The 25,397-nt window shown below is 50.6% G+C and overlaps 1 protein-coding gene across 5 annotated transcripts in view; it reads left to right on the plus strand.

Moving 5' to 3' along the window:
• The window catches only part of SCUBE2 (signal peptide, CUB domain and EGF like domain containing 2), a 71,837-nt gene that overhangs the window by 35,442 nt on the left and 10,998 nt on the right, over positions 1-25,397 (plus strand). For 3 of the 5 annotated variants that reach the window (XM_051824145.3, XM_089329135.1, XM_089329138.1), the window contains 7 exons: positions 61-177; positions 429-515; positions 2,189-2,293; positions 5,336-5,491; positions 5,867-6,073; positions 22,579-22,749; positions 24,686-24,853. In XM_051824145.3, the coding sequence (XP_051680105.1) occupies positions 61-177; positions 429-515; positions 2,189-2,293; positions 5,336-5,491; positions 5,867-6,073; positions 22,579-22,749; positions 24,686-24,853 (1,011 nt within the window). The remainder of the gene's footprint in view (positions 1-60; positions 178-428; positions 516-2,188; positions 2,294-5,335; positions 5,492-5,866; positions 6,074-22,578; positions 22,750-24,685; positions 24,854-25,397) is intronic. The other 2 variants (XM_051824154.3, XM_089329143.1) reach the window with 1 other exon arrangement.

Genomic DNA, 25,397 nt, shown 5'->3' on the forward strand with positions numbered 1-25,397 from the left:
GACCCTCGGGGGAAATGCCCTTCTCTCTCTCCGTAAGTGTCTGTGTTTTGTCCTGTCTAGAAGTGAAGGGGCTTCTGCCCACTAGTGCGTCAGCCCCCGTGTCCCTGCGTTGCGGTAAGAGTGGCGGAGGAGACAGGTGCTTCCTAAGATGTCACTCTGGCATTCACCTCTCTTCAGGTGAGTGGGGCCCAGGACCCAGGGCAGGTCCTCATGCCGGAGCCAGGTCTTCCTGGCCCCTAGGTGTCAGCTACCCTCAAAGCGCTCCCAGGTCCCGGACCACGTGCCTGCTGGCCACCGGAGGCCCATGTTTTGAGACCCTATAAGCTGGGCATTTTCCTGGAAGCTCATGCAGAGCAAGGGTGGGGGAGACTGAGCTGCCGCGGGGGGACCTTGCTTCCGTGGTTGACGACCCATGTTCTGTCTGTTAGGACTGCAAGAGGCCTACTCTGTCGCCTGCGGCTCTCCCTCTCCTCTCAGGAGCAAACAGCAAAAATCCAATGACTCTGCCTTTAGGGGTAATGACCACATCTGCGTGTTCTCTGCGGGGGCTCGCTATGCCCACAGGGCTGTGTGTGTGGGGTGCTGTTCTTGGGCACTGGCTCTGTTTTCATTTTTCTGACGCTCGATGCCGTGAGCACATGATAGGGTGTCCTTGGCTGCAGCTTTGCATCCTGAAACCCCCTCCCCTGGGACAGACACTGAATGAGCACTGTGTGCTGAGAGGTGCCAGCCTTGTGTCCAGCCTTGGTGGGCCGTCATAATGGGCAGAGGCCCGCAGAGCTCAGACATGAGGAGGTGTGGGGGTCCCTGTGCCCCTGAGCCCCTGCAAGCCCCAGCAGGAAATGTGCCAGGAGCACGTGGCACTGATGGAGATCAGCCTGCACAGAGCAGGAGGAACAGGGGCTGTTCTGGTTCTCATCAAACCCATCTGGCTTATTGAAAGGCTAAGAATGAAATCCACAGTTCTCAGGAGGTCCCAGTATGGACACCTTTGGCACCGTGTTGTGAGAACACCCGGATGAGGACCGTAGTACATGTTGATGCCCGTGTTACAAAGATGAGCAAAGCAAGACGGTCATGGCTCACCAGCATTGACTGAGCCGTGAAATATGCTAGCCCTTGTGTTAGGTGTGTTAGCTGGTTTCTCCCGCACTACAGCCCCCTGCAGCAGCATCAGTGCAAGTGCTACCCTCCTTAACCGCAGGCAGGAGCTGGGCTCAGAGAGGTGACTCAGAAGAGCCAGAGGAGAGGAGCGGCATCTGAGGCCAGGCGGCCCGGGGCCCAGAGGCCCAAGTACTGTCGTTCCCTGCCCCTTTTGCCAGATGCTTGGACTCAGCCAGAGCGGACATCACTGTCTGTGTCACCCAATCCCTCTGTGATGGTTCCTTGGTGATTTCAGCCACCCCACGGGTGAGCAAGTACAGAGCTGATAGGTATTCTTGCTTATAGAGCTTATTGCATACCAGGCTATAGACTGGACATGTCCCATGGTGGGGCCGGGGGGAGGGCATCATCTCATTTACTTCTCACAGCAGCCTGGTAATGGAGGAACTGTAATGATGTCCGTTTTGCAGACGAGGAAACTGAGGCTTAGTAAGATTGAATAACTTGCTCAAATTCTCACCATGAGTTCAAGAGCTGGAATTGGAATTGGGGCATGGATTCCGGAGCCTAACATGGTTAAGGCTGACTAGACGAGGAGAACAGAATTTTGCTCATCAGGCGCTCGCAGTGGGACCCTGGCTGCTCCCACACCCTGGCAGCCCCAGCCATGCTTAGTGGGCACCACGTTGGTCTGGAGTGGCAGCTCCCTCTGCCCTGTCCTCCCAGGAGGGTCTGTGCCAGCCTCCACGGTTTCCCTCAACACTGCTACCCAAATCTGGACTGTGGAGTTACCTGGCCTTCTCCCTTAAGAAGGCACACAAAGCACGCCACCTTTCATCTTCCTGTTGGGGCTGTTTGGGGGCCCTCTCTTTGTTATGCACCAACACGAGGGCTTGAGTGTGATGCTGAGGAAGCGGCTGGTGTCCAGAGTAATGGGCGCTCCATGATCCGAAACTTTCTTGGTCTCAGGCGGAGAGAGGGCTCAGGGTGTGTAGCATGTGGTGTGGGACCCAGCCGGGGGTAGCTCGCTGTCACCCACCGGGTGCCTCTGAAGGTAACCTCTCTCGCTTGTTTCTTTCTGAAGATGTCGCCACCATCAGGACAAGTGTAACGTTTAAGCTAAATGAAGGCAAGTGTAGTTTGACAAAGGCTGAGCTGTTTGCCGGGGGTCCGCGACCTGCGCTACCAGGTATGGAGTCAGCGAGCTGGCCTGCATGGTGGGAGAGGGCCCCAGAGCAGAGCCGGAGCTCCGTGGGAGGGCCGTGTGTGGTCCAGCTGCCGCAGGAGTGTGGCAGGCGGGGTGGGACTGCTCAGAGCCGCTAGGGCCTGTCGTCCCTGGGGAGCAGAGCCTAGCCTAGCACCCCTGGATAGCCAGCGGCTGAATGGCAGGGCCGCCTGTGGGAGGCAGGTGCAGGTCATGGAGCTCTGGGCAAGCCTGTGGATTCACAGGAGTCAATGAGGGCTCACAATGAATTAGCATTTGTGACCACATTGGATTACATTTTCTAGATCTTAGACTTTGCTTGAAATATAAGCAAAAAAAGAAAAGAGGTTTGGCCGAGAAAGGATAATTTTGACGAACAAAGATGTCATAGCCAGCTTTCCTGCTGGGTCTGGTTTTGGGAAGCAGGGATTCCATTGGCTTCAGCAGAACAAATGCCATCCAAGTAGAACTGGCCTAGTGAAACAAGCAGAATCCACCCCTCCTCTTTCTTTCCCAGCTCACATTTCCACTATTACTTCATAGGACACTTGTGAAGATTAAAAAAAAGAGATCAGGATTCCTCTATTGGACTTCTTTCTTGATTCTATCTTTAAAAAAGTCATACAAACAAATGAACCTAAAGCTTATACCTAGTTGCTTTTGATTGCATTTTTAAAAGATGTATTTGAAAGGCAGGGAGACAGAGAGAGACACACATACAGAGAGTTAGAGAGAGATCTTCCATCTGCTTGTTCACTCCCCAAATGCCCAGAAGAGCTAGGGCTGGCTCAGGCTGAAGCCAGGAGCCAGGAGCTCAGTTTCGGTCTCCCATGTGGGCGGCAGGGACCCACGTATTTGAGTTATCCTGTGCTGCCTCCCAGAGTGTGCATTAGCAGGAAGCTGGGATGGAGAATAGAGTAGGGACTCGAATGTAGGAACTGCTTCTTTTAAGTAACTAACCAGGGTCAACTTTGGTGCCTCCATTTATAGAAATACTATGCAGCTATTAACTATATGAGGGTACTTCAGTGAGTCCATGAAATGAAATTGAGTTTATTGTGAGGTGGGTGTTTAGCCCAGTGGTTGAGATTCCTGCATCCTACATCTGAGTACCTGAGCTTATTACCTGCCTCCGGCTCCTGATTCCAGCTTCCTGCTAACGCAGACCTTGGGACACGGTGGTGATGACTCAAGAAATTGGGTTCCTGTCACCCCAGGGGAGACCTCAGTTGAGTCAGGGCTCCTGGCGTTGGCCTGACCCAGCCTTGACTGTTGGGGACATTTGGGGAGTAAATCAGCAAATGAGAGCTCTCTCTCTCTTTCTGCCCCCAAATAAATACAAATAGTAATTAGTAATAATAGTAAATAAGAGATGTTTGTTTTGGTACAAAACATTTTTAAATCTGTGCAGTTTTTCATAATATGCATCTGCCATGAATGTGTTGAAGTCTGTTCATATGCACAGATGTCAGAGGGGTTTTTTTTGCACCAAAACAAACTTATCTTTGAACTCCATTTTTCATGAACTTCTTGCATATTGTCAAAGAATGTTTAATGACATGGGAAAATGTTCTTGTTATAACGCTGAGGTGGAAAGGGGGAAAATAACATATTGCGTTCCAGTATAATCCAAATTATGTGAGTCAAAGTATGGCACAGGGGAGAAAAAAGGAGGCTCACCATGTCATTACTAGTGATTGCATCTGGGTGAGAGGAGGGTGAATGATTCTGTTTTCTGTGTTTTCCAAATTCTCCACAGTGAGCATTTACACTTCTCAGTCAGGGGTGGGAGAAGCATGAGTTACAAGTAGATGCGACCTGTGGTTTCCTTAGTGGGGTTTTCTCAGGCTGATTTCTTGGCTTTGACAGCTGCACGATGGTAGCCCATGACGTTAACCTTGGGGGAAATGGTGTGAAGGTGCAGGAGACTCTACATTCTCTTAGCAAGTCTTCTATAGATCAGAATTCATTTCAAAATAAATAGTCTTTTAAAAATAGATGTGGGGTGATTGAAAGGGAAAATTTTCAAAATGAGAATCTGCTTAGTTTACGAGAAGTTAGCCTTTTGAAAAGGCAAGATTGATCTTTTGGGGAAAATAGAGAAATTGGTTTGCCTCTTTCCTTTGGTCACCGATGACCTGTGGCTGTGGACATCCTTGAAATGTTAGAGAAGAATGTGATACAGATAATATGAGGGTTTTTTTTTTTTTAAGTGCATGGAAAATGAGTATTACGAAAGAATGATACCTGGGTTTCGAAGTATTATTTTTTATGTTTTAATTCCATGAACTGTTTGAAATGGCCTGGTACTTTAGTTCAATAAAGTAAGGTTTTCTAGTTGAGACAGATTGTGTGGGTGATATGTGGGCCTTGTCTTTGTTTGGGGTTCACAGTCACTGGTTGAATCCACTGGAAGAGAGGGGAGACAGCCAAGTTCAGGAACGGAGATGTGTCACACGTGTGTCACAGTCCGCTCGCCTCCTGGATGCCTCCAGGACACTGTATCCTTCTTTGTGCCATTCACTGCTCCCAGTTATTTAAAAGTGAGAGATCAGTGTTGATGTTCTTTCCAGCATTTCTTTCGGGCTGGAGTCACTCCAAGGTCAGTTTGCCCGAGAGCAGGAATGAGTTTCCTCTTTCCCCTGGGGCCCCTGCTCCATCCCTCACAGCCTGGCTTTCAGAAAGCAGTGAGCACAGAGCACACCCACATCACAGCCTGCACGACACCCCCCACCCTACCCCAGGCTGGTCTTCCACGTCTGTCGCTGATCAGACGGAAGCATCCAGCACTGGCCCACCAAGAGAATTAAGAGCTAAACCATGAAGTTATGAAGGAGGCAATACTGGCTCTTCACAGTGAAGATGTCATCGTGCTCCGGGCTGAGGGCTTGCAACGTCTTGGCGTGTGGAGTGGACCGTTGAGTCCCGTGGGAGTCGTGTTCATGGAATGTTTACTGAGCTCCAGCGAATGTGCAGCTGAGTGCTTGGCCGGGACTTGGCTTCCGACCGTTGTGTTTCTTCATACAGAGAAGCGCAGCTCGGTAACAGAGAGCTTCCGCTACGCAAACCTTACATGCAGCTCCGGCCAGCGCGTCCCGGCAGCCCCTGGCCCACCCAGCGCCCCTCAGGAAATGTTGGTCACTGTTGAGTTTGAGCTTGAAACTAGCCTGCGGGAGGCGACAGGTTGGTGTGCAAACAGTGGGCGGTGCCAGGGGCTCACCGCTTGCTCCTGTCTGTCTCCTGGCCTTTCTCTTTCCGTCATTCTTGGGGGAAGAATCACGCAAACACTGAAGTATCTCCTGTTTTGTTTTGTTTTGCTTGTTCACCCTCAAACTAAACCCAATTGGTTCGGAACCTGGTGATTTTCTCTGCTTCCTAAAATCTTGAAGTTACCATTTTGGTCAACAAATTCCCATTAGAATCAAATGCTGCCCAGCCTGCCAGGTGGCCCCTCTGGGGTACCCCCCCCCCACAAGTCCACAGGGAACTCGGGGTGTTGGTGGGTCCAGACGTCCTCACAGCCTGACACCTCCCGGCCCCCTGCCCTTGTTTCCGTAGCTTCCTGTGACCTGAACTGCCTCGTAAAGCGAGCAGAGAAGCGGCTGAGGAAAGCCGTGCGCACGCTCAGGAAGGCTGCCCACGGGGAGCAGTTCCACCTCCAGCTCTCGGGCCTGGACTTCAACGTGGCTAAAAAGTCACCCCGAACGTCAGAACACCGGGCGGAGCCCTGTGGAGTGGGCCAGAGCCATGTGGAAAGCCAGTGTGGTGAGTAGCCCAAGACTTTCCTGCTACAGAACTGCCTTGAGCTCCGTGAACACCACAGGCAGCCAGCAGCGGTCTGGGCAGAGGACACCGGGGACGCCGTCCCTTATCTGCTCACGGTCTTGCTGGCATCTGTCCTGCCTTCTGGACCGGGAACTGCCCGGGGGGGGCGGCCTCCAGTCTCACTCACCTCTCTTTGCCCACACCTGGCACTGTGCCTGGCTTGCAGTGGCCAGGGACCCAAGGGACAGAAAGCAGGAAGCAGCCTGAGGGGAAGGGAGGGTTGCCCTTTTAGCACCTGAAGGCTGGTGGTCCTCCCGGCTCGGTGTTCCCCCGCGGGGGAGGACTGGGGCCTTCTGCACACCCCATTGTGCAGCTCCTGTTGTTGCCTCAATGACCGATGGTAGCACTAAGTAAACTCCCATCGGCCCAGAGTTTTGTGTAGAGGCCACACTAGGGGGCCGTCAGCTGCCAGAGCTTCAGCCCGCGGCGCCTCCTAGCGTCTGTTCCATGGCATGTTCTTGGTCCCTGTGTGTGTGTAAGAATTAGAGACTCGGCACTTGAGCAGTATTAACTCTATTCCTCTGATAAATCAGGTAAGAAGTCCCAGGGCGGTCAGTTTTGAGATTTGCTTGTCATAAGAGATAATTCTGGGCAATTGTAGGACACACTGCCTGGAAAGTCCTAGATGAGGAAAATGGAGGGGGGGGTCATTTTACAGTAATTATGGTAGTTTATCAAATTTGCATTGTCACAAGCACAACACTAAGCCCTCATTCTGCATTTTCTCATTAAACCCAAACAGTGAACTCACCAGGTTACCTCCACTTACCAGATGAACAAACTGAAGCTCAGAGCCTTTGTTCTCTTGCTCAACATCTCCCTGACTGTCCAATTCCAAAGCCTGAATTCTGGTCCCAAGTAGGATGAATTCCAGTACCGGGACCCCTCGGGGGCGAGTTGCTGTCCTTTCTGAGGTGTCAGTGGAGTCACAAGACTTGAGAAATGAAGCTTAGCTAAGGAGCAGTAAATCAGCACTGCTGAACGAGTAAAGCAGAACTCAGGGCCACTTGTTCTGGAGAATTCTCAGCAATAGCCAGAAAGCTCAAATCTGGTGCATTGCCAAGATTTACTGAAAATTGAGTGCAGCTGTCCACACACAAGGGGCAGTTCCCAGATAGGCTGGACTTTTGTTCCAGCTGATGCTCTTTAAAAGAAAGAAGAAAACAGAAGAACAATCCAGCTGTTTAGCATGTTCCCGTGAACACTTAGAAGAGCTCCCATCCCCGACCAAAGCGATGGTGAGCGCTGGCTCTTGCCGCCCCTTAGCTGGGCAGGTGCAGAAGCCGGCAGGGCAGGCAGGATTCGGAGTGCTGACCCTACAGAAGGCTTGTGTAGGTGTCCTGGTGGGTGACTGTGTCCCTGCGATGCTTGCCATGCTAAATTAGGTTAAATTTGGTTCAGGAGAAGCAGCGTGTCTTGTCTCTAGAGCTCCCTGTAACCCTGGATGAACTTTGAGGCCTCCATGGGACCACATCAGGCCCACCTTGCCTGAGAGCAAGGAGGGGACAGCATGCAGGGAACTACCGGTGGCGTTCCTTCCCTCGGCTGGAGGGAGGGGACAACGTAAGGAAAGGTTGGGAGTGTGGCTGAGAAAGGGTTTTTACCCAGTGGGTACATGACATGAGCCTGAGCAAGAGTGTGTGTGTGTGTGCGCGCGCGCGTGTGTCTTACATTTTTGGGTTATTTGATGGTGTTAGAACTTCATAAAGACCAGGCTGACTGGTGTTCTCTGGATTTCAAATGGCGCATACAGTGGAGACAAGTCTAGATAGTTCTTTATGCAAATTATTTTTCATGTCTGCAGAAAGGAGTGCCCCCCCCAGTATTGAGTGACCTAGAAAAAGAGATGGAACCATTGTGTTTAATTTAAATAATTCAGCTTTAATATAATCCAAAAATTAAATTCATTAATTTAATTAAGTTCAATTTAAATTTTTAAAGTTTATTTAATTTATTTAAAAGGCAGAGCAGGGGCCAGCATTGTGGAGCAGTGGGTTAAGCCACTGCTTGTGACACCAGCATCCTATATCAGTGTCAGTTTGAGCCTGGCTACTCCCCTTCCAATCCAGCTCCCTGCTAATGTGCCTGGAAAGGTGGCAGAAGATGGCCCAAGTGCTTGGACCCCTGCAATCCATGTGGGAGACCCAGCTGGAGTTCCAGGCTCCTGGCTTCTGTCTGGCCCATCCCTGGCCATTGCAGCTATTTGGGGAGAAAAACAATGGATGAAAGATCAGTTTGTTGTGGGACACACAGATTAAAACACAGCAAGACTTCTGAAGTCAAATTAGGAGTCTTTATTAGCCAGCTGGCGACTGCCCTCTCACAGAGCAAATCCGGAGAAGACAGCCCCGAGTTGCAGTGGTGGGGGCTTTTTAAAGGCAGAATCTACTTTTTATCAGACATTTGATTATGTATGAGAGCTTTGTGTGAGCAGAAAGCAGGCATACAGAAGCGAGAAGCAGTTAGCTAATTAGCCAGGTTTTTTTGTAACCTTGATGCCACCTGTGCTATCCTGTGTCTGCAGCTGGGAGTGGACAGGAGAAACCACAGTCTAGCGGCCTTGGCCATTATCAAGCAAGCAGAGGTACAGAAGCTAGAAATGGGCCAGGTACAAACTAACATTTAATTATATGAAGAACAGGCCTTGTTTTAAAACAAGCAAGCAAAATAACCTATTGAACTTTGAATCCCTTGTCACAAATTTATTTCTAACTGACTTTCAAATTAATTAATTTTTAAAAAAGGCAGAATAATAAAGAGAGAGAGAGAGAATCTTCTAATTGTTTATTTTCCACATGTTTGCAACAGCCAGGGCTGGCCAGGCTGAAGCCAGGAGCCTGGAATTCAATCCAGGTCTCCTGTGTGGTGGTAGAGGCCCAAGTACTTGAGCCATCACCTGCTGCTTCCCAGGGCGCAAATTAGTAAGCTGGATGGGCAGTGGTAGTGGGACTTGATGCCAGGCACTTTAATATGGGCTGTGGGCATCCCAAGTGGCGGCTTAACCTATACCACCTTCAAATATTTTTTTAAAAAGATTGCTTTAGTATTTATTTGAAAGTCAGAGTTACACACAGAGAGAAGGGGAGAGAGAGAGAGAGCAAGGGAGAGATCTTCCATTCGCTGGCTCACTCCCCAGATGGCCATAATGGCTGGAGCTGTGCCAATTCGAAGCCAGGAGCTTCTTCAGGGTCTCCCACATGGGTGCAGGCCCCCAAGGACTTGGGCCGTCTTCTACTGCTTTTCCAGGCCATAGCAGAGAGCTGGATCGGAAGAGGAGCAGCCGGGACTAGAACTGGTGCCCATATGGGATGCCAGCACTTCAGGCCAGGACTTTAACCCACTGCGCCACAGCGCTGGCCCTCAAATATTTTTAGTTTAGTTTTTAATTTTAAAAATGGTGCATGTTTCAGAGGTCAGAAATGCATCCAGTCCAGGGGATGTTCTCCTCACAGCTCCCCAATCCCACTTCCCTGCAGTCACTGCCTTTATAGTGTGCACAGCATTTTCCCACATCTTTTTCTGTACATATAAAAATGGAATTTTATTCATGGAATAAGTATTTATTGAGCTGTTCTGCATGCCAGGTATCATTCTATGTTCTGGGGATGCAGCAATAAAACATGTAAAACCCTCGGCCCCTGGAAGTTTAAAATTCTAGAGGAAGGAGACAGACAACTAGCCCACAAAGGAGGGAGCAGACCAGGTAGAAGAGTGGGCGTGGTACGCAGAGCAGGTCAGCAGGCAAGTGGAATGAAAGGTGCCATGGCCAGGAGTGGGCCGAGGAGGAGCACATGCCCCCAGAGCGTCGTCTCTGGTCAGGGGCTCTGTGGAAAGTGTCATTTGGGCAGAGACGAAGGCCTCGGGGAGGCAAGCCTTGGAGCTCATACGGGGAACAGGCGTGCAGGCCAAGGGAAGGGCAAGTATGAGAGGCAGCTGTCGGGAGGAAGGTGAGGCGGTGGCGGCGGGGGGGCGGGGCACAATGGTTCGGAGCAGCTGCAGGGGCCCAGGGGATGCAGGGGACTGGAAATCAGTGAGGACCCTGACTTTGAACCTGAGTGAGAAAGAGAGCTTATGTGAGCAGACGACTAACAGTTCTGACTCAACATTTGGAGAGAATAACTTTGGCTACTGGGTTGAAAACAGACTATAGGTTTACATGTGAATAAATGTATTGATTGTAAAAATATATATTGGAGGCTGGTATTGTGGTACAGCAGGTTAAGCCGCTGCTTGGGACACCCACATCCCATACCAGGGTGTGGGTTTGGGTCCAGGCTCCTCAGCTTCCTGCTAATGCATCTTGGGAAACCTGGATGATGGATCAGGTGCTTGCACCCCTGCCACTCATGTGGGAGACCTAGTTGGAGTTCTGGGCTCCTGCATTAGGCCTGGCTCAGCCCCAGTTCTTGTGAACATTTGGGTAGTGAACCAGCAGAAGGAAGATTCTCACTCTGGCTTTCACTCTGACTTTCAAGTAGATGAGGATAAATAAACAAACAGCATACATATCAATACAATCTGCCTAACTGTGTGTTGCCTTTAACTCTAGAGCACAGCACAGCCCTGCTAACAGAAGAGCCACCTCATTTCTGTGAAAAGTTCCTGGTCTGTATTTGATGTAAGACACCAGTATTTATTATGCCTACTGGTAGACATTGGAGTTATTCTCAGTTTTCCATCACAAACGGTGCTGTAGTGAGTAGTCTGCTTTGTGCAGATGGCCAGTATTTCTGAGGCCCACTTATTATTATTATTATTTTTTATTTGACAAGTAGAGTTACAGACAGTGAAAGAGAGAGACAGGTCTTCCTTCTGTTGGTTCACTCCCCAGATGGCCGCTACAGCCGCCGATCCAAAGCCAGGAGCCAGGTGCTTCTTCCTGGTCTCCCATGCAGGTACAGAGGCCCAAGCACCTGGGCCATCCTCCACTGCCTTCCTGGGCCACAGCTGGAAGAGGAGCAACCGGACTAGAACCCGGCGCCCACATGGGATGCCGGCACCTCAGGCAGAGTATTAACCAAGTGAGCCACAGCACTGGCCCCAAGATGGCCCACCTATTTGCGGCCCTACCATCCATGTGGGAGACCTGGATGGAGTTCCAGGCTGTTGCCGTTGTAACCATTTGGGGAGTCAACCAGTGGATGGAAAATCTCTTTTTTTCTCTCTCCCTCTCTCTCTGTCACTCTGCCTTTCAAATAAATAAAACAAATATTTAAAGAAAGGAGAATAAGGGCTCTAAATTAAAAAAAAAAAAAAAAGAGGTATGATTGTCAGGTCAGAGGATTTGCATATTTAAAACTTCAATGGGTATTGCCACATTTCCTACCAAAGCCCCATACCAATGTCCACTCCCGCTAACATTTTTTTAAAAGATTTATTTTATTTATTTTAAGACAGAGTTACAGAGAGAGGTAGAGATAGACAGAGAGGTAATCCATCCACTGGTTCACTCCCTAGATGGCTACAACAGCTGGAGCTGTGCCAATCCAAAGCCAGGAGCCAGGAGCTTCTTCCGGGTTTCCCACGTGGGTGCAGGAGCCCAAGCACTTGGGCCATCTTCTACTGCTTTCCCAGGCCATACCAGAGAGCTGGATCAGAAGAGGAGCAGCCTGGACTAGAACCAGCACCCGTATGGGATGCCAGCACTTCAGGCCAGGGTATTAACCCACTGCACCACAGCGCCAGCCCCAACTGCCAACATTTTGAAAATAAACATGTGTTTGTTGCCCCACAACTTTCTTACCATGGATTATTTATCACTCATCCTTTTAATTTTGCAAATATGATGAGCAAGAAATAATTAAGTCATTTAAACTTGTTTTTCTCTGATTATTATCAGACTGAGCCTGCAGTCTGATGCCTGCAGGTACGTGAATGCCTTCTGCTGAGGACAACCCCGTTCCCTGTCTGTCTGTCTGTCTGTAGAGCTGTCTGGCTTTCCAATGTCATTTTTATTTACTTATTTTAAAAACATAACTGATTTCTTCTTTTGCAGCATATTTTCTTATTAATTCATTTGAAAGGCAGGGTGACAGAGAAAGAGCGTCAGAGAAAGATCTTCCATCTGCTGATTCATTCCCCAGTTGGCTGCAAATGCTGGTGCGGGCAGGCTGGCACCAGGAGCCGGGAGCTCCCTCCAGGTCTCCCACGTGGGTCTTGAAGCGCATGAACCGTCGTCTGCTGCTTCTCAGGCGCATGAGCAGGGAGGTGGATCAGAGGCAGAGCAGCCGGGACGTGCACCTGCACTCTGACACGGGATGCAGGTGTCACAACGCCCTTCCCTCCAATATCACTTTTAAAAAGTAGATTTTAAAGTCCCAAGTTACACCAAACCAAGTAATTGCTTCTGGCCAATTGACTTTGTTCTTTCTTATTGTCATCTTTACATAGTAAAGTCTCATTAACTTGGCATTTGGGGACAATCTGCTATGCAAGTTGTACCATCTGTGATGAATTTCAGCAAGATGGCAAAAAAAAAAAAAAAGGCAGTTATATTCTCCAAGAAACAGATTGCTTGAGTAGTACTTACTAATGTCCTTCATGTTTAAGGAAAAATTAAATATGACATGAATTTCTAGCTGTTGTACTTTTATAATACCAGTGAGAGGATAACTCATTTAAGAAATAGACATGATAACATAAGTGATTTTGCATTTGGTCGTGCTTGGAACTTACTGAGATTTTTGAAAAGATACAATCCAGACAGACTCGGAAGTATGTCGGTGCCTGGGTTCCTAGGTGAACAGGAACGTTTAATTCAGTTTTTAACAGCAGTGGCGTGCCTGCACAGCAATCAAAAAAGTTAACTCATCCAGTATTTATTGGGGTACCACTCTGTCCCTTCTATGTGCTGGGGATGAGGCAGTACGAACATAATGAGCAAGGGACCTGTTCTTAAGAATTTCACGTGTAACAGAGGGAGCTGGAAATAAAAAAAGAAAAGGCACTTTCAGAAGTTAATTGCTAGGAAGATAATAAAACAGAACATTGGGGGCAGGATGGGGTAGGGAGGGCTGCTCTCCACAAGGTGGCCAGGGAGGGCCGTCAGGGCAAGTGACATTTGAGTTAGCCCTGAGTGAGGAGAAGCAGCCAGCCTGCGCAGCTCTGAGGTGGGTGGGTGGGTGGGTGGGCAGGCACAGGGGGGTCAGCAGGTGCCAAGGACCTGGGGCAGAAAAGAACTGGGCTTTCTCTTCTTAATTCTTTCATGATTAAGAAATTATTTGGAACTGATCAGGCAGAAATGTTCTGTTTAAACTGAATAAAATATAATGTCTATGTTAGCAATATAGATCAATATTAGGCAAGTATTTGTCACATGGATTATATAGGAATTCTCTTAATTAAAAAAGTTTAACTTAGAAAAATGGACACTTTTGGAACACTTACAATGTGTTCGGAGCACTGTTCTCATTACTGTACAAGAATGTCTCACTTGGCCTCACCACGATTCTATATTACACTGTGCCCTTTTTATAGACAAAGAGACTGAGGCATAGGGAGGTGAGAGCGTTTTTCCCAGGGTTACCCAGCAAGTGAGTGGTAGAGGTGACATTCAAATCCAGGTCTCGTTCAAGAGCCTCTGTTCCTTACCCTCTCAGTTTGATCCTCTCACCTCTCCTGGGCACAGCCTTGCCCTGTGACTATCATACTCAGACTGGACTCATCCGGGAAACTCCTGGGGCCCACTCTGCGGCAGGCACTGAGGCATCCTGGGTAAATAAGACACCACCCTTCAACTCACCCTCAGCCCTCCCAGGCAAGAACAAGAGCAGCCTTCCCTAAAGAGAATACTTAAGCTGAGTTACTTTAAAAAGTTCGTTTATTGTATTTGAGAGACTGCTGGCACTCCCATTTGCTAGTTCTGCTCCCTAAATGCCCCTATGGCCAGGGCTGAGCCAGGCCAAAGTCAGAAGCCAAGAATTTGGTCCCATGTGAGTGGCAGGGACTCATCACGGCAGCATCACCGCTGTCTCCCAGGGCACACATCAGCGGGAAGTTGGGATCGGGAGCCAGGCCCTCCAACATGGATGCGGGCATCCCAACCAGCATTTTAACCACTAGGCCAGAAGCCTGCCCCCTAAGCTGAGTTTGACGGATGTACAGACGATGAATCAGTGAGAGGGGTGTTCAGGCAGAGGCCCAGCTTTGGGATATAAGGAAAAGCAAGGGATGCACAGGGGATGACTCATGTCAGCAGTATATTAGGACACCTGCAGAGCCACGCAGGGCATGGTAGGCAGCCAGACTCGTCAGAAGACGCGACCAAGTCATGGGGACCTGGAATCTGTTCCTGATGAACATATTCTCCAGGTAGCATGGCGCCCTTAGAGGGTTTAATCAGGAAGCGTCCCAGAATACACAGGCAGGTGTGTTCTGGGAAGCCCTAGCTGGCTGTATCAGAGGGTGCAGGACAAGAGGCAGAGAGACTAACTTGGGGGCTTTTGAATGTGTCGCATACGAAGATAGGGAGGGGGCGGCACTGAGGTGCAGTGGATTAAAGCCCTGGCCCGAAGTGCCGGCATCCCATATGGGCACCAGTTCTAGTCCTGGCTGCTTGTCTTCCAATCCCGCTCTCTGCTATGGCCTGGGAAAGCAGCAGAAGATGGCCCAAGTCCTTGGGCCCCTGCACCCATGTGCGAGACCTGCAAGAAGCTCCTGGTTTCGAATTGGCACAGCTCTGGCCATTGCAGCCAACTGGGAAGTGAACCAGCAGATAGAAGACCTCTCTGTCTGTCTCTACCTCTCTCTGTGTAACTCTTTCAAATAAATAAAATAAATCTTAAACAAACAAACAAAAAAACAAAGGGAGAACATGGAGGTTCTAGCTGGAGTGGAGAAGCACTGGGTTAGAGAAACTTTTAGGGTGACAGTGAGCAGCATCGGGTGCAAGCATAGATTGGGCAGAGTTGGGCTGAACCCAAGGGTGTCTGACTTGGCCTCTGATCGGGCTCTCGCCTCCCATATGTCTCTCATCTCCCCCAAGCCCTGTTTCATATGCAAGAGGGACTGAGAAAAAGCGAGTGGTTTGGCTGAATGGTTAGATGAATGTGATCACTGGGGAAGAAATAATCAGAAGAGAGTTATATGAGAAGCAGGAAGAAAGTGGACTCTTGGGAGAGAATGAGAGAAGATGAAAATTGAGATACGGAAAAGGAGACTGAGGAGCGAATAGGGAATCAGAGAAGCAGGAGAGGTGTGAGGAGGCAGGAGTGAAGCCTTGGGAGAAATGCTGGAGGAGATGAGGCTGATGGCAGGATGTGAAGAGCCGAGCAGGGCAGGACGGAAAGCGAGGGAGATGGCTGCAAGGTTCCTGCAGTGATCCAAACGGGAGGCAGCGGGGCTCTAAAGGACACCAGTGCGTGAGCTTGAAGAGGAGGGGAGAAACAACACCGACCGGCCGGGAAGTCGGCATGGCTCTGGTTTGGAGGCTGGCAGCTAGGGGAGTGGGGATTCTGTTTATAAAGAAGAGTCGTGCCAGGAGCCAGAGAAGCAGTGCCCTCGGGCTAGTTAGGTTTGGGTTGCAACAGGATTTCCAGGCAGAGGTGTTGGAGGGCACCCAAGCCCAGACCCCCTTCCTACGTGTGTTTTCCAGCCCATGCTGACGTGCCAGCAGCGCTGCTCGCGCCTCTCCCTGTCTCGGGGATGCTGCCCCTGCTGCTGTCCCTCCAGCCCTGGCTCCACCAGCACCTTTCAAACGGCTCAAAAACCCGTCCCCCAGCTCTGAACCCAAACCCAGGGCTGCTGGCTCCAGGCGTCTCTCCAGACTCCGCCTTATTTCTTTGGCCTCCTGTGGAAAGAGAATCCCTTACCTCCTGTCCCTCTCCCCCAGTCTGGTTTCTGTTCCCACCTTCTCCACCGAAGCTTTTTTCTAAGATTTCTGATGACATCCAAGTGCCACATCACTCCTCTCTGATGCTGTCGGTCACCCCTCCCCGGGAGCCCCCACTTCTGCTTCTCTGTCTACTCTGCCTTTCTGACCTCTGAACACCAGCTATCCCAGGGCTCAGTTCCCCTCCTCTGTCTCCACACACTCATCCAGGGCCACAGCTTTAATGCTACCAGACGCTGGGCACTTCCACTGCTGCCCTCTCCACCTCTACTTCTGCTGGGAATTATGCAAATGTACTTGAATTTATGATTATTCACTTATTTATAGATTATATGCTTGTACCGTTGACTAATATACCCATCATAAAGGACAGAACAGGGGTAGATGTGTGGTGGAGCTGTTAGATGCCTCTAGGGATGCCTGGGTTCAGGTCCCAGCTCCACAACTGATTCCAGTTTCCAATTTCCTGCTAATGCGGATCCTGGTAGGCGAGTGATGGTGCAAGTTCCTGCCACCTACGGGGGAGACCCAGAACTGAATTCACGATTCCTGGCTTCAGCCTGGTTCAGCTCTAGCCAATGTGGGCATATGGGGAGTGCACCAGTGATAGGAGATCTCTGTTTATCTCTCTGTCTCTCTGCTTTTCAAATCAATTAAACAAAATCTTTAAAATAGCATTTTTAAAAAGACAGAAAAATGGAATGGAGTTCAAATACACAAAAATTTTAAACAACTGGCTTAGCATCCTAGGTACAATTTGGCAGGGCTCATTGTTAACAGCAGTGCTTGTAAATCTATTTTTCTTCTTGTTCCCTGCTGGAGCTCGGGGTGAACTCCTGTCAGGTCTAATTGAATCATTATGGTTCGTGTCTCTTGATGTGGTTGGACAAGGAGCTCGTGCTTGGAGAAGTGTGAGCCCTGGTGCTTCCCTCTTGGGCTCATGTACATGCTTCATTGTATAAACATCAGTCCAGCTGTGCTTTGTAGAATCATCCAAATCTGCTATTTGTTGTGTTTGATTTAGTTGAAACTGGATAGTTTAATCAGAAAGTCTATTTAATCAGGTACAGCTAAACTGTAGTTCCTCTCAGTGTGTTGCAAAAAGCAAATCATCAGTATCTGCACAAGCCCAGACGTATGGAATGTTACACCTTTGTTTTCTTGGAGATCTGGTATCCTCATGTCTGTGTCTTGGAGACTTGGACTGACTAAGAGGCCAGCCTTGTACTGCTTACTAAACCAGTGACATTTGTTTCTTACGGATTTGGTAAAAATTAAGAAACACGTGTCTGACCGTGTTTTTCCCATACCAGTAGATCATCTTGTAAACTCCTGACATGTGGTTGCCACCTCAGAGCCCACCAGCTTAGCTGATACTTTCTCAGTGCAACCCATAGATGGCCAGCAAGCATCTCATATTTAGTGTTTCCAAAGAAAGTGCTTTTTGTTTCTTTTTTTTTTTAAGAAAATATTTACTATATTTGTTTTCACTTCAGTTGAGAGCCAGAGAGACAGAGACAGATCTTCCATCCACTGGTTCACTCCCGAAATGCCCACAATAGCAAGGGTTGGGTCAGGGAGAAGCCAGGAGCTAGGAACTCCATCTGGGTCTCCCACATGAGTAACAGATCCAACTACTTGAACCTGTTGCCTCCCAGAAATGCGCATTAGCAGGGAGATAGATAAGAAGCAGAGGAGCTGGGCACCAGTATGAGGTGCTGGTGTCCCAAGCAGAGACCTAACCTCCAAGCCAAATGCCTGTCCCTTAAACAGCCTACTCTTTCCCTCCCAAATCCACCTGTTTCTCTCTGACCTCAGTAAATGGCGCCCCTCATCACCCACTGCTCCAGCTGAAAACCTGGGAGTCGTCTTGCTCTCTGTCTTTCTGGCATGTTCTTCATCCGGTCCACCAGCAAATCCTGTCAGTTCAGCCTCCACGTGGGATCCTGAAACCAGCTAGTTTTCCCTTCTCCCTCACCATTTCTCTGTTGCCAGCCACCTTCCTGTCTTGTGCATCTGTGGCAATCGGCTGTGAGCTGCTCTCCTGACCCTTGCCCACCTGCAGCCTGTTCTCCACACAGCAGCCCAGCCAAGAGATAGTTACAGACACCCAGTGGGTCATTCAGCACCCCCAGATCCCCGCCCAGTGAAGTCTGATTTCCGTACCAGAGCCTGCAAGCACTTGTGTGATCTGGCCTTTGCTGGCTTTTTAAGACTCATCTCCATCACTATGCCCGCTCCAGTAGGTCCCTGACCTTTTGGCTCTCAGGCCATCCCATTGTCAGGCCATCTCTCTAGTTTCATTCTGACCTCTGCTCAGAGAGGCCTTTGGTGGGCACGCTTCTAAAAGGGCACAACGCAGACTCAGCTTCTGTCCCTCCCCATGCCTGCGCTCTGTGCACGTTGCTTCAATCTACCAACACATGGTGTCCTGCTACACGCATGCATTGATGTTTTTGCTCGTGTGTTGTCCATGCTCAGCTCTGTAAGGATTGTGCACCATCAGGGCAGGGCCATGTCTGTGTATCTCCAGCACCCAGAACAGTGCTCAGCACGTGCTCAGTTGAGTGAATGAGTGGCTCTTCTCAGGGACAACACAAGAAACCCCAGCAGAGTCAACAGGCTGAAGAGCCGAGAGGGCGAAAGGCCTCTTTCTGGCAATATCTAGGTGGACGGCCAAAAAAGCACTCAAAGGAAGTGAAATTTCAGCTCTGGTTAACTGGGTGTGGAGAGACCACGTGGGTGTGCATTTAGGGACCCAGCAAGGAAGGCATCAAGCTGGGCTCATTTCCCTGCCCCAACCATAAGGATGTTTGGAAATAACAAATCAGAGTGCTTAGACAATGAAAAGGATAATCTCTCAGCCCCTGCAGGCATGGTCCTCTGCTCTAATTTAAGGGGGGCACTCATTTAAAGGGAGTTCTGCCCAGGATCCAGAGGCCCCAGCACTGCCTCTGAGCAGGGACAAAGCCTGGCCCCAGGGCGCCCTGGGATGCGGCTGGGTCTGTGGCTCTCCTTCAGAAGTCAGGCGGTTCTGGGGACAGCAGTCAGACACTCGCTCGCTGGAGAGCCACCCCTTTTATTAGGTTCACCACTGTAGCCACAGAGAGACCGCAGTGTTTGTCCATAGCCTGAAATACTCAGAAGCCAGGGTGCTGGAAAGAGAGCGAGCCATTAATCCTCGGCCCTGCTGCTCGGCCCTTTTGCATCAGAAAAGCTGTCTCTGTGTTTTGTTCTGCAAACAGCTGTGCAGGATTTGCGGATGGGATTTTAATGGTCACTGAAGACACACAAAAGCTGTGCTGGGGTAGTGCAGTGCTCCCGGGGCAATCAGCCCTTTGTCTGGGGCATCGAGACAAGCTGGCAGCTCAGGAAGGGAGAAGCAAGCTGATGGGTGAGGGGGCCTCTGCAGGTGGGGGCCTCGGGCCTCGCACACTAGCAAAGAGCTGTGTTCCGATTCAGGAGCCGCGTTTCAGGGCTTGGCTCGTTTTTCGCCTCTTGTGAAAGAGACACATCCCCCTGGAAGGTGCTGCGGGCACTTGCTTCTGTAGGTCTTCACTCAGGAAGGGAAATGGAAAGGTGATTGACAACAGATGGTTCTTGTGAAGCCAGCCTTTCCCTGTGCAGAGAAAGAAGGGGTGCCCTCTTGCCGTGGGGCGGCCCCAAGGCCGTTTCTCAGCCCTTTGATCAGCTAAGACATCTCAACAGGTGTGGGAGACCAGGAGGCCTCTCAGAATGCCACATTGACAGGGCAGCCGTTGGTTCACCCTCCAATGGCCACCGTGGCTGGCACGCTGCGGCCGGTGCACCGTGCCTATCCGAAGGCAGGAGCCAGGTGCTTCTCCTGGTCTCCCATGGGGTGCAGGGCCCAAGCACTTGGGCCATCCTCCACTGCACTCCCGGGCCACAGCAGAGAGCTGGCCTGGAAGAGGGGCAACCGGGACAGAACCCGGTGCCCCAACCGGGACTAGAACCCGGTGTGCCGGCGCTGCAAGGCGGAAGATTAGCCTAGTGAGCCGCGGTGCCAGCCAGAGCTGCTGTCTTATTCACTGACGGTAGCAGTCCCTGGAGCAGCCAGGTGCGCCTCAGGCCTTGGAGAACGTAGTGCAGCCCAGCCCCTCCTGGAAGCTGGGCTGGAACAGAGTGACAGTGGGAGCCGTTATCCAGGAGGACTGCGTTTGGGGCGTACGTCTAGAATTCCAGACTCTGTCTGCTGCAGATTCATACATCATGCTCATTAAAATCTCGTCTGCCACGAGTGCCAGAATGTGGTTGGCTTTTTCATTTTTAAATTTAACATGAGTCATCAAATCATATTAAAATGATACATGAAAATTATAAAAGAAAATCTAAACAGTTTTAAAAGACATAAAGATTCAGATATTAGGGTAGGCTTTATGGGTTGTCTACATTTAACTGTAGAAGTAATATTTGCAATATGGCATATTTTGGTTTGTTTTACGATTATGGTGTGATTAATGAAAAGACATTTTCGTTGCTGGCGACAGAGCACACTGCTGCGTTTAACCCTTAGAATGCATCTACACCTCGCATCTGTGGGGTCATATGACAGTCGAGGTCCCTCTGAAAAACCTCCGGGAGACTGAGAGCAGCCATTCTTGGGTGTGCTTCCCCCTACTTCTTGGCAGGTTCTGCAGAACACAGAGTGTGTTTGTGCGAGCCCTGCTAACCCCGTAGAGAATCCCTGGCAACGTGCAGAGCACGTTTGTTAAGTAACCGTGTTCCCCTGAAAGCCGAAGCTCTGGGTCTTCCTGTAGGGGTATTTCACAAGCTGGCCGAGGGACCTTGGCCAGATGCATTAACCTGCCGAAGTCTGTTTCTGTGACATGGGCTTCAGGCTAGCACCTGGCCGCTCAGGGTCATGCTGAGGAGGAAATGAGGTCATGCGTGTGGCTTTGCGCAGCTGTGTAGCTGTGGAAGGCTGCAACACGTGGTAGCCGTTAGAAAGGCTGGCTTGACGGCTATGATGGTGAAGTTTGAACTTTATAATAGGGAGCCAAATTGGATACGTTTCCTTCACTTTCATATCCTAAAATAAAGCATAAATCCACATTTAGCTAATGACACCAAAAACTCAAGCAGAGCCCAGTTGATGAATTTCCTGATTGTTTTGTTCTTCCAGGAAACATTTGCCAGGGTTGATTCTGGGTCATATTAGTTTAGTTAAAAATCCCAAGTGGCCTGTTTTATAAGATTATCCAGATCTCCCCCCCTCCCCGCCCCCACAAGGATGAGCTTTTCAGCACACAGTCTCTGGTCTGATTTCCCTCCTTTGAGCGGCTCCTTCCGTGTGCAGAATGAAATCCAAATGCCAGGCATTCAGGAATGTTTCCTAGAGCAGGCGCTTGGCCCTGGCTGCTTAGCTGCCCAGGTCTAACCCAGGGGTGCCTGGGCTTGAGTCTCGCTCTGCTTCTGACTCCCGCTTCCTGCCACTGCACACCTGGAGGCAGCGCGGACGGCTCAGGAGCTGAGTGTCTGCCACTCACGTGGAAGACGTGGTTGAGGCCCTGGCTCTTGGATTCAGCTGGGGCTGTGGGCTTGTAGGAAGTGAACCAGCAGATGGGAGATGTCTCTTTCTGTCTGCATCTCTCTCTCTCTCTCTCTCTCTCTCTCTCTTTCTCTCTCTCTCTCTCTGTCTCTGTTTTTCTCTCTGCATTTCAAAAAAGTCAATACATAATAATCATCATCTTCCAAGCAATGTCTGGAAGCATAGCTTTTTTTTAAAGATTTATTTATTTATTTGAAAGAGTTATATAGAGGCAGAGAGAGAGAGAGAGAGAGAGAGGTCTTCCATCCACTAGTTCACTCCCCAGATAGCCGCAATAGCTGGCTACACCAATCCGAAGCCAGGAGCCAGAAGCTTCTTCTGGTTCTCCCACACAGGTGCAGGGGCCCAAGGACTAGGGCCATCTTCTACTGCTTTCCCAGGCCATAGCAGGGAGCTGGATTGGAAGTGGAGCGGCCGAGACTTGAACCAGCGCTCATATGGGATGCCAGCACTGTAGGCGGCTGCTTTACCTGTTACGCTACAGTGTCAACCCCACAGCTTTTTTTTTTTTAATGAATTTTCCAATCCATCTTGAACCTTTCTTTCTTCCCTTTCTCCTGTATGTCAAGCATTAATCTTTACAACTTCCCCCTTTTCCAACTAGGAAGATCCTATTCATCCTTCAAAGCCCAACACAATAGTGGCCTCCTCTAGGAAACCTTCCAGGATGCCATGAGCCAAAATCAACAGCACCCTCCTCACTGTTCTTTCAGCACTGGATTTATGCCCACTGAATGATTTTTACCTTTACAATCTTCTGACGGCCCTTTGAAGTAGAGCGATATGGATTTTTTAATATCTGTCAATCATCAATTGCTTGTGCTATAAAAATATTAGGACCCCTGTGATCCTTGCATGGCCTTGGGAGAGACATAAACACCTCTAACAGGGTCGCCAGTGGTCACGGGAGAGAGGGTGGGCAGGGTACCAAGAGGGGTGCACATTCTGTATTGCGGTGGTTTGCATGCGAGGTTGTGTGGTCAGGTCATGTAGTCTTTCCTTGGCCTATGCCCCTGCACTGACCAGGCTGTCTCCCCCTTTGGCCAGTCAGTTGCAGGGCTGGGACGTATTACGACGGAGCCCAAGAACGCTGCGTTTTGTGTCCAAACGGAACCTTCCAAAACGAGGAGGGACAAATCACCTGTGAACCGTGCCCAAGACCAGATAATCCTGAGGCCCTGAAGAGCCCAGAAGCGTGGAACGTGTCTGAATGCGGAGGTGAGGAAGCCCTGTGCTTGCTGCTCCTGTCTCCGCTGCCACTGCTTGGGCAGGAAGCAGCCGTGGTGGGCTCGTTGCTGGCTCGCTGGTGCTGGGGTCAGTGCCTGACACACACCAGGCAGACAGAGGACAGAGGACACTGGGGGAACAGAGACCATGCTGCCGTGTGCGTCTGGGACTCGCAGGACCTCCCCGTCTGTGGGGACTGCCCAGAAGTGCTAAATGGAGGAAGTTACGTTGGACTTTTTTTTTTTTCCTCCCAGATTTGGTCTAAAATTCATAGCTCTTTCATTTCAAACTAATAAATCCATCTGGATATTTTATTAAAACCGGGACCTCCCATGTGAAGAGGTTTGAATCATGTCTTAGGAAATGTTAACTTTGAAGCCAGGCTCTGGTAGGTTCTGCGGGCAAGCCTCCTGGTTATTTTCTGATTCAGTGTGTTCCTTTTGCTAAGAGGGGCTGGCTCTCTCCACACCGGGGGTGTGATCTGAGCGGCCATCCGTACCTGGTGGACACAGTGGAGGGCGCTGGCTCCTGTCCACCTCCCAGTGACCCCTCCCCATGACTCCTGGCCCCACCTTTCCTTCCCACTCCATGGCCGGACTGCTTCTGGCTCCAAGACCACTTCCTCACCTTGCGCATGTGGCTTGCTCATCCTCGTATATGACCTTCTTATATATTTATAGCAAAAAGAACATTAGTGACAATAGCTAACCTCATGAGTGCTGGGCACTCTACTAAGTATATTACATGAATTATTCATGAGGTTGCCTGTATCATTACATCAGCGTTGTGAGGCTAAAGTGACTCATTCAAGGTCACACAGCCAAGGAGCAGAGGGGCCAGAGTGAGTCCCACCAGACTCTTGCCTTGAGATTGCGCTCTCCAATGCTGTTGTGTCCACGGCTTACGGGTGAAAGGAAGGCCATTAAAATTAGCAGGGGAGAGACGGTTGGGAGTCCAAGCAGATTTTTATAGCATCTTGCCAGAGGTAAGCCAGTCCCTGAGGAGCGTGTGCTGTTAGAAACATGCAGTAGGCCGGCGCCGCGGCTCACTAGGCTAATCCTCCGCCTGGCGCCGCCGGCACACCGGGTTCTAGTCCCGGTCGGGGCGCCGGATTCTGTCCCGGTTGCCCCTCTTCCAGGCCAGCTCTCTGCTATGGCCAGGGAGTGCAGTGGAGGATGGCCCAGGTGCTTGGGCCCTGCACCCCATGGGAGACCAGGAAAAGCACCTGGCTCCTGGCTCCTGCCATCGGATCAGCGCGGTGCGCCGGCTGCAGCGGCGGCCATTGGAGGGTGAACCAACGGCAAAGGAAGACCTTTCTCTCTGTCTCTCTCTCACTGTCCACTCTGCCCGTCAAAAAAAAAAAAAAAAGAAAAAAAAAAAAGAAAAAAAAAACATGCAGTTTACAGCTGTGCTTCTTGTGCTAACCTTTAAAAACAAAATTTGCTGCTTAAAGTAAATGCTATGGGCCACTCTGTGGGCATGGCCTGGACTGGCTGGGTTTAGAGGACCACTTGGGGGATGCCTGGACAGCAGTGTGACTTAGTGAGGGGACTTGGCAAGGCGGGGCCTCTCCAGGCCACTCTTCACATCGCCACGATGCAGTCTGTTGTCGGATCACCAAAGAGAGTCCAGAACAGAGAGCTCTCAGCAGAGACGTGGGGCTGCGTGTAGGCCGGGGCCTGAGACACTCACGCCTCTCCTATCCGTGGGAAGCAGTTGGCCCCACGGTTTCCATCTTTGCACTGTGCTGGGTAAACGTCAGGCGCCCACTTGCCACCTGACCCAGGCTGGGCGGTGGGCCGGGGTTGTGTGTGTCTGTCACTGAGGCGGGAGCTGGGGCCTGACCCACGGCCGGCCTCACCCGCAGAGAGCAGGGGCAGGGTCTGCCCGGGCAGCCTCGCTCACCTGCAGCCATTGCTCCCCCTAGGTCTGTGCCAGCCCGGTGAGTACTCCTCCGACGGCTTCGCTCCCTGCCAGCTCTGTGCCCTGGGCACGTTCCAGCCGGAAGCCGGCCGTACTTCCTGCTTCTCCTGTGGGGGGGGCCTCCCCACCAAACAGCTGGGAGCCACTTCCTTCCAGGACTGTGAAACCAGAGGTGAGCCCTGGGCAGCTTGTCTATTTTGAGAACTGAATTTATTTATGTATTTACTTGAGTTCTATGGCAGTGTGGGGAGGCTGTGATGAAACCCAGCTTGGGGGTGCCCTGGGTCTCCCCGCCACCATGGCCCCTTTGGACAAGGCTGACAAAGGACGATCAGGGCGAGATAAGGGGGTTTTGTTCTCAGCTGCCCCGGCTCCTTCCCTCCAGCCTCCCCCACCTCAGCTCTCTGAGCCAGAGCTTCCCCTCCGACAAGGGCCCGGCCGCTTCTCCATGACCCTCTGCCTGGTACTGGGGCGCGCTGTACCGCCGCACGCGGCTGGCTGTGCTCAGCCTGAAGACTTGAAATGTGATCGCTGATGCCTCCGCGTGGGAAGACACACACGCGAGGCTTCTTTGCATTTTTCTCAGTGGCCTGGGTCCCACAAAAGCAGACTGTGTAGGGAACAGAGTGTTGATTATTGGCCCCCGACTGTGGGAAAGCGCAATTGCCTGGGGTGTAAAAGTTGATCTCACCAAGGGCAGGCTTTTGCATTGCACT

Source organism: Oryctolagus cuniculus, chromosome 1 (genome assembly GCF_051225735.1).
Source record: "Oryctolagus cuniculus isolate XC-2025 breed Fujian yellow rabbit chromosome 1, ASM5122573v1, whole genome shotgun sequence".
Classification (NCBI taxonomy): Eukaryota; Metazoa; Chordata; class Mammalia; order Lagomorpha; family Leporidae; genus Oryctolagus; species Oryctolagus cuniculus.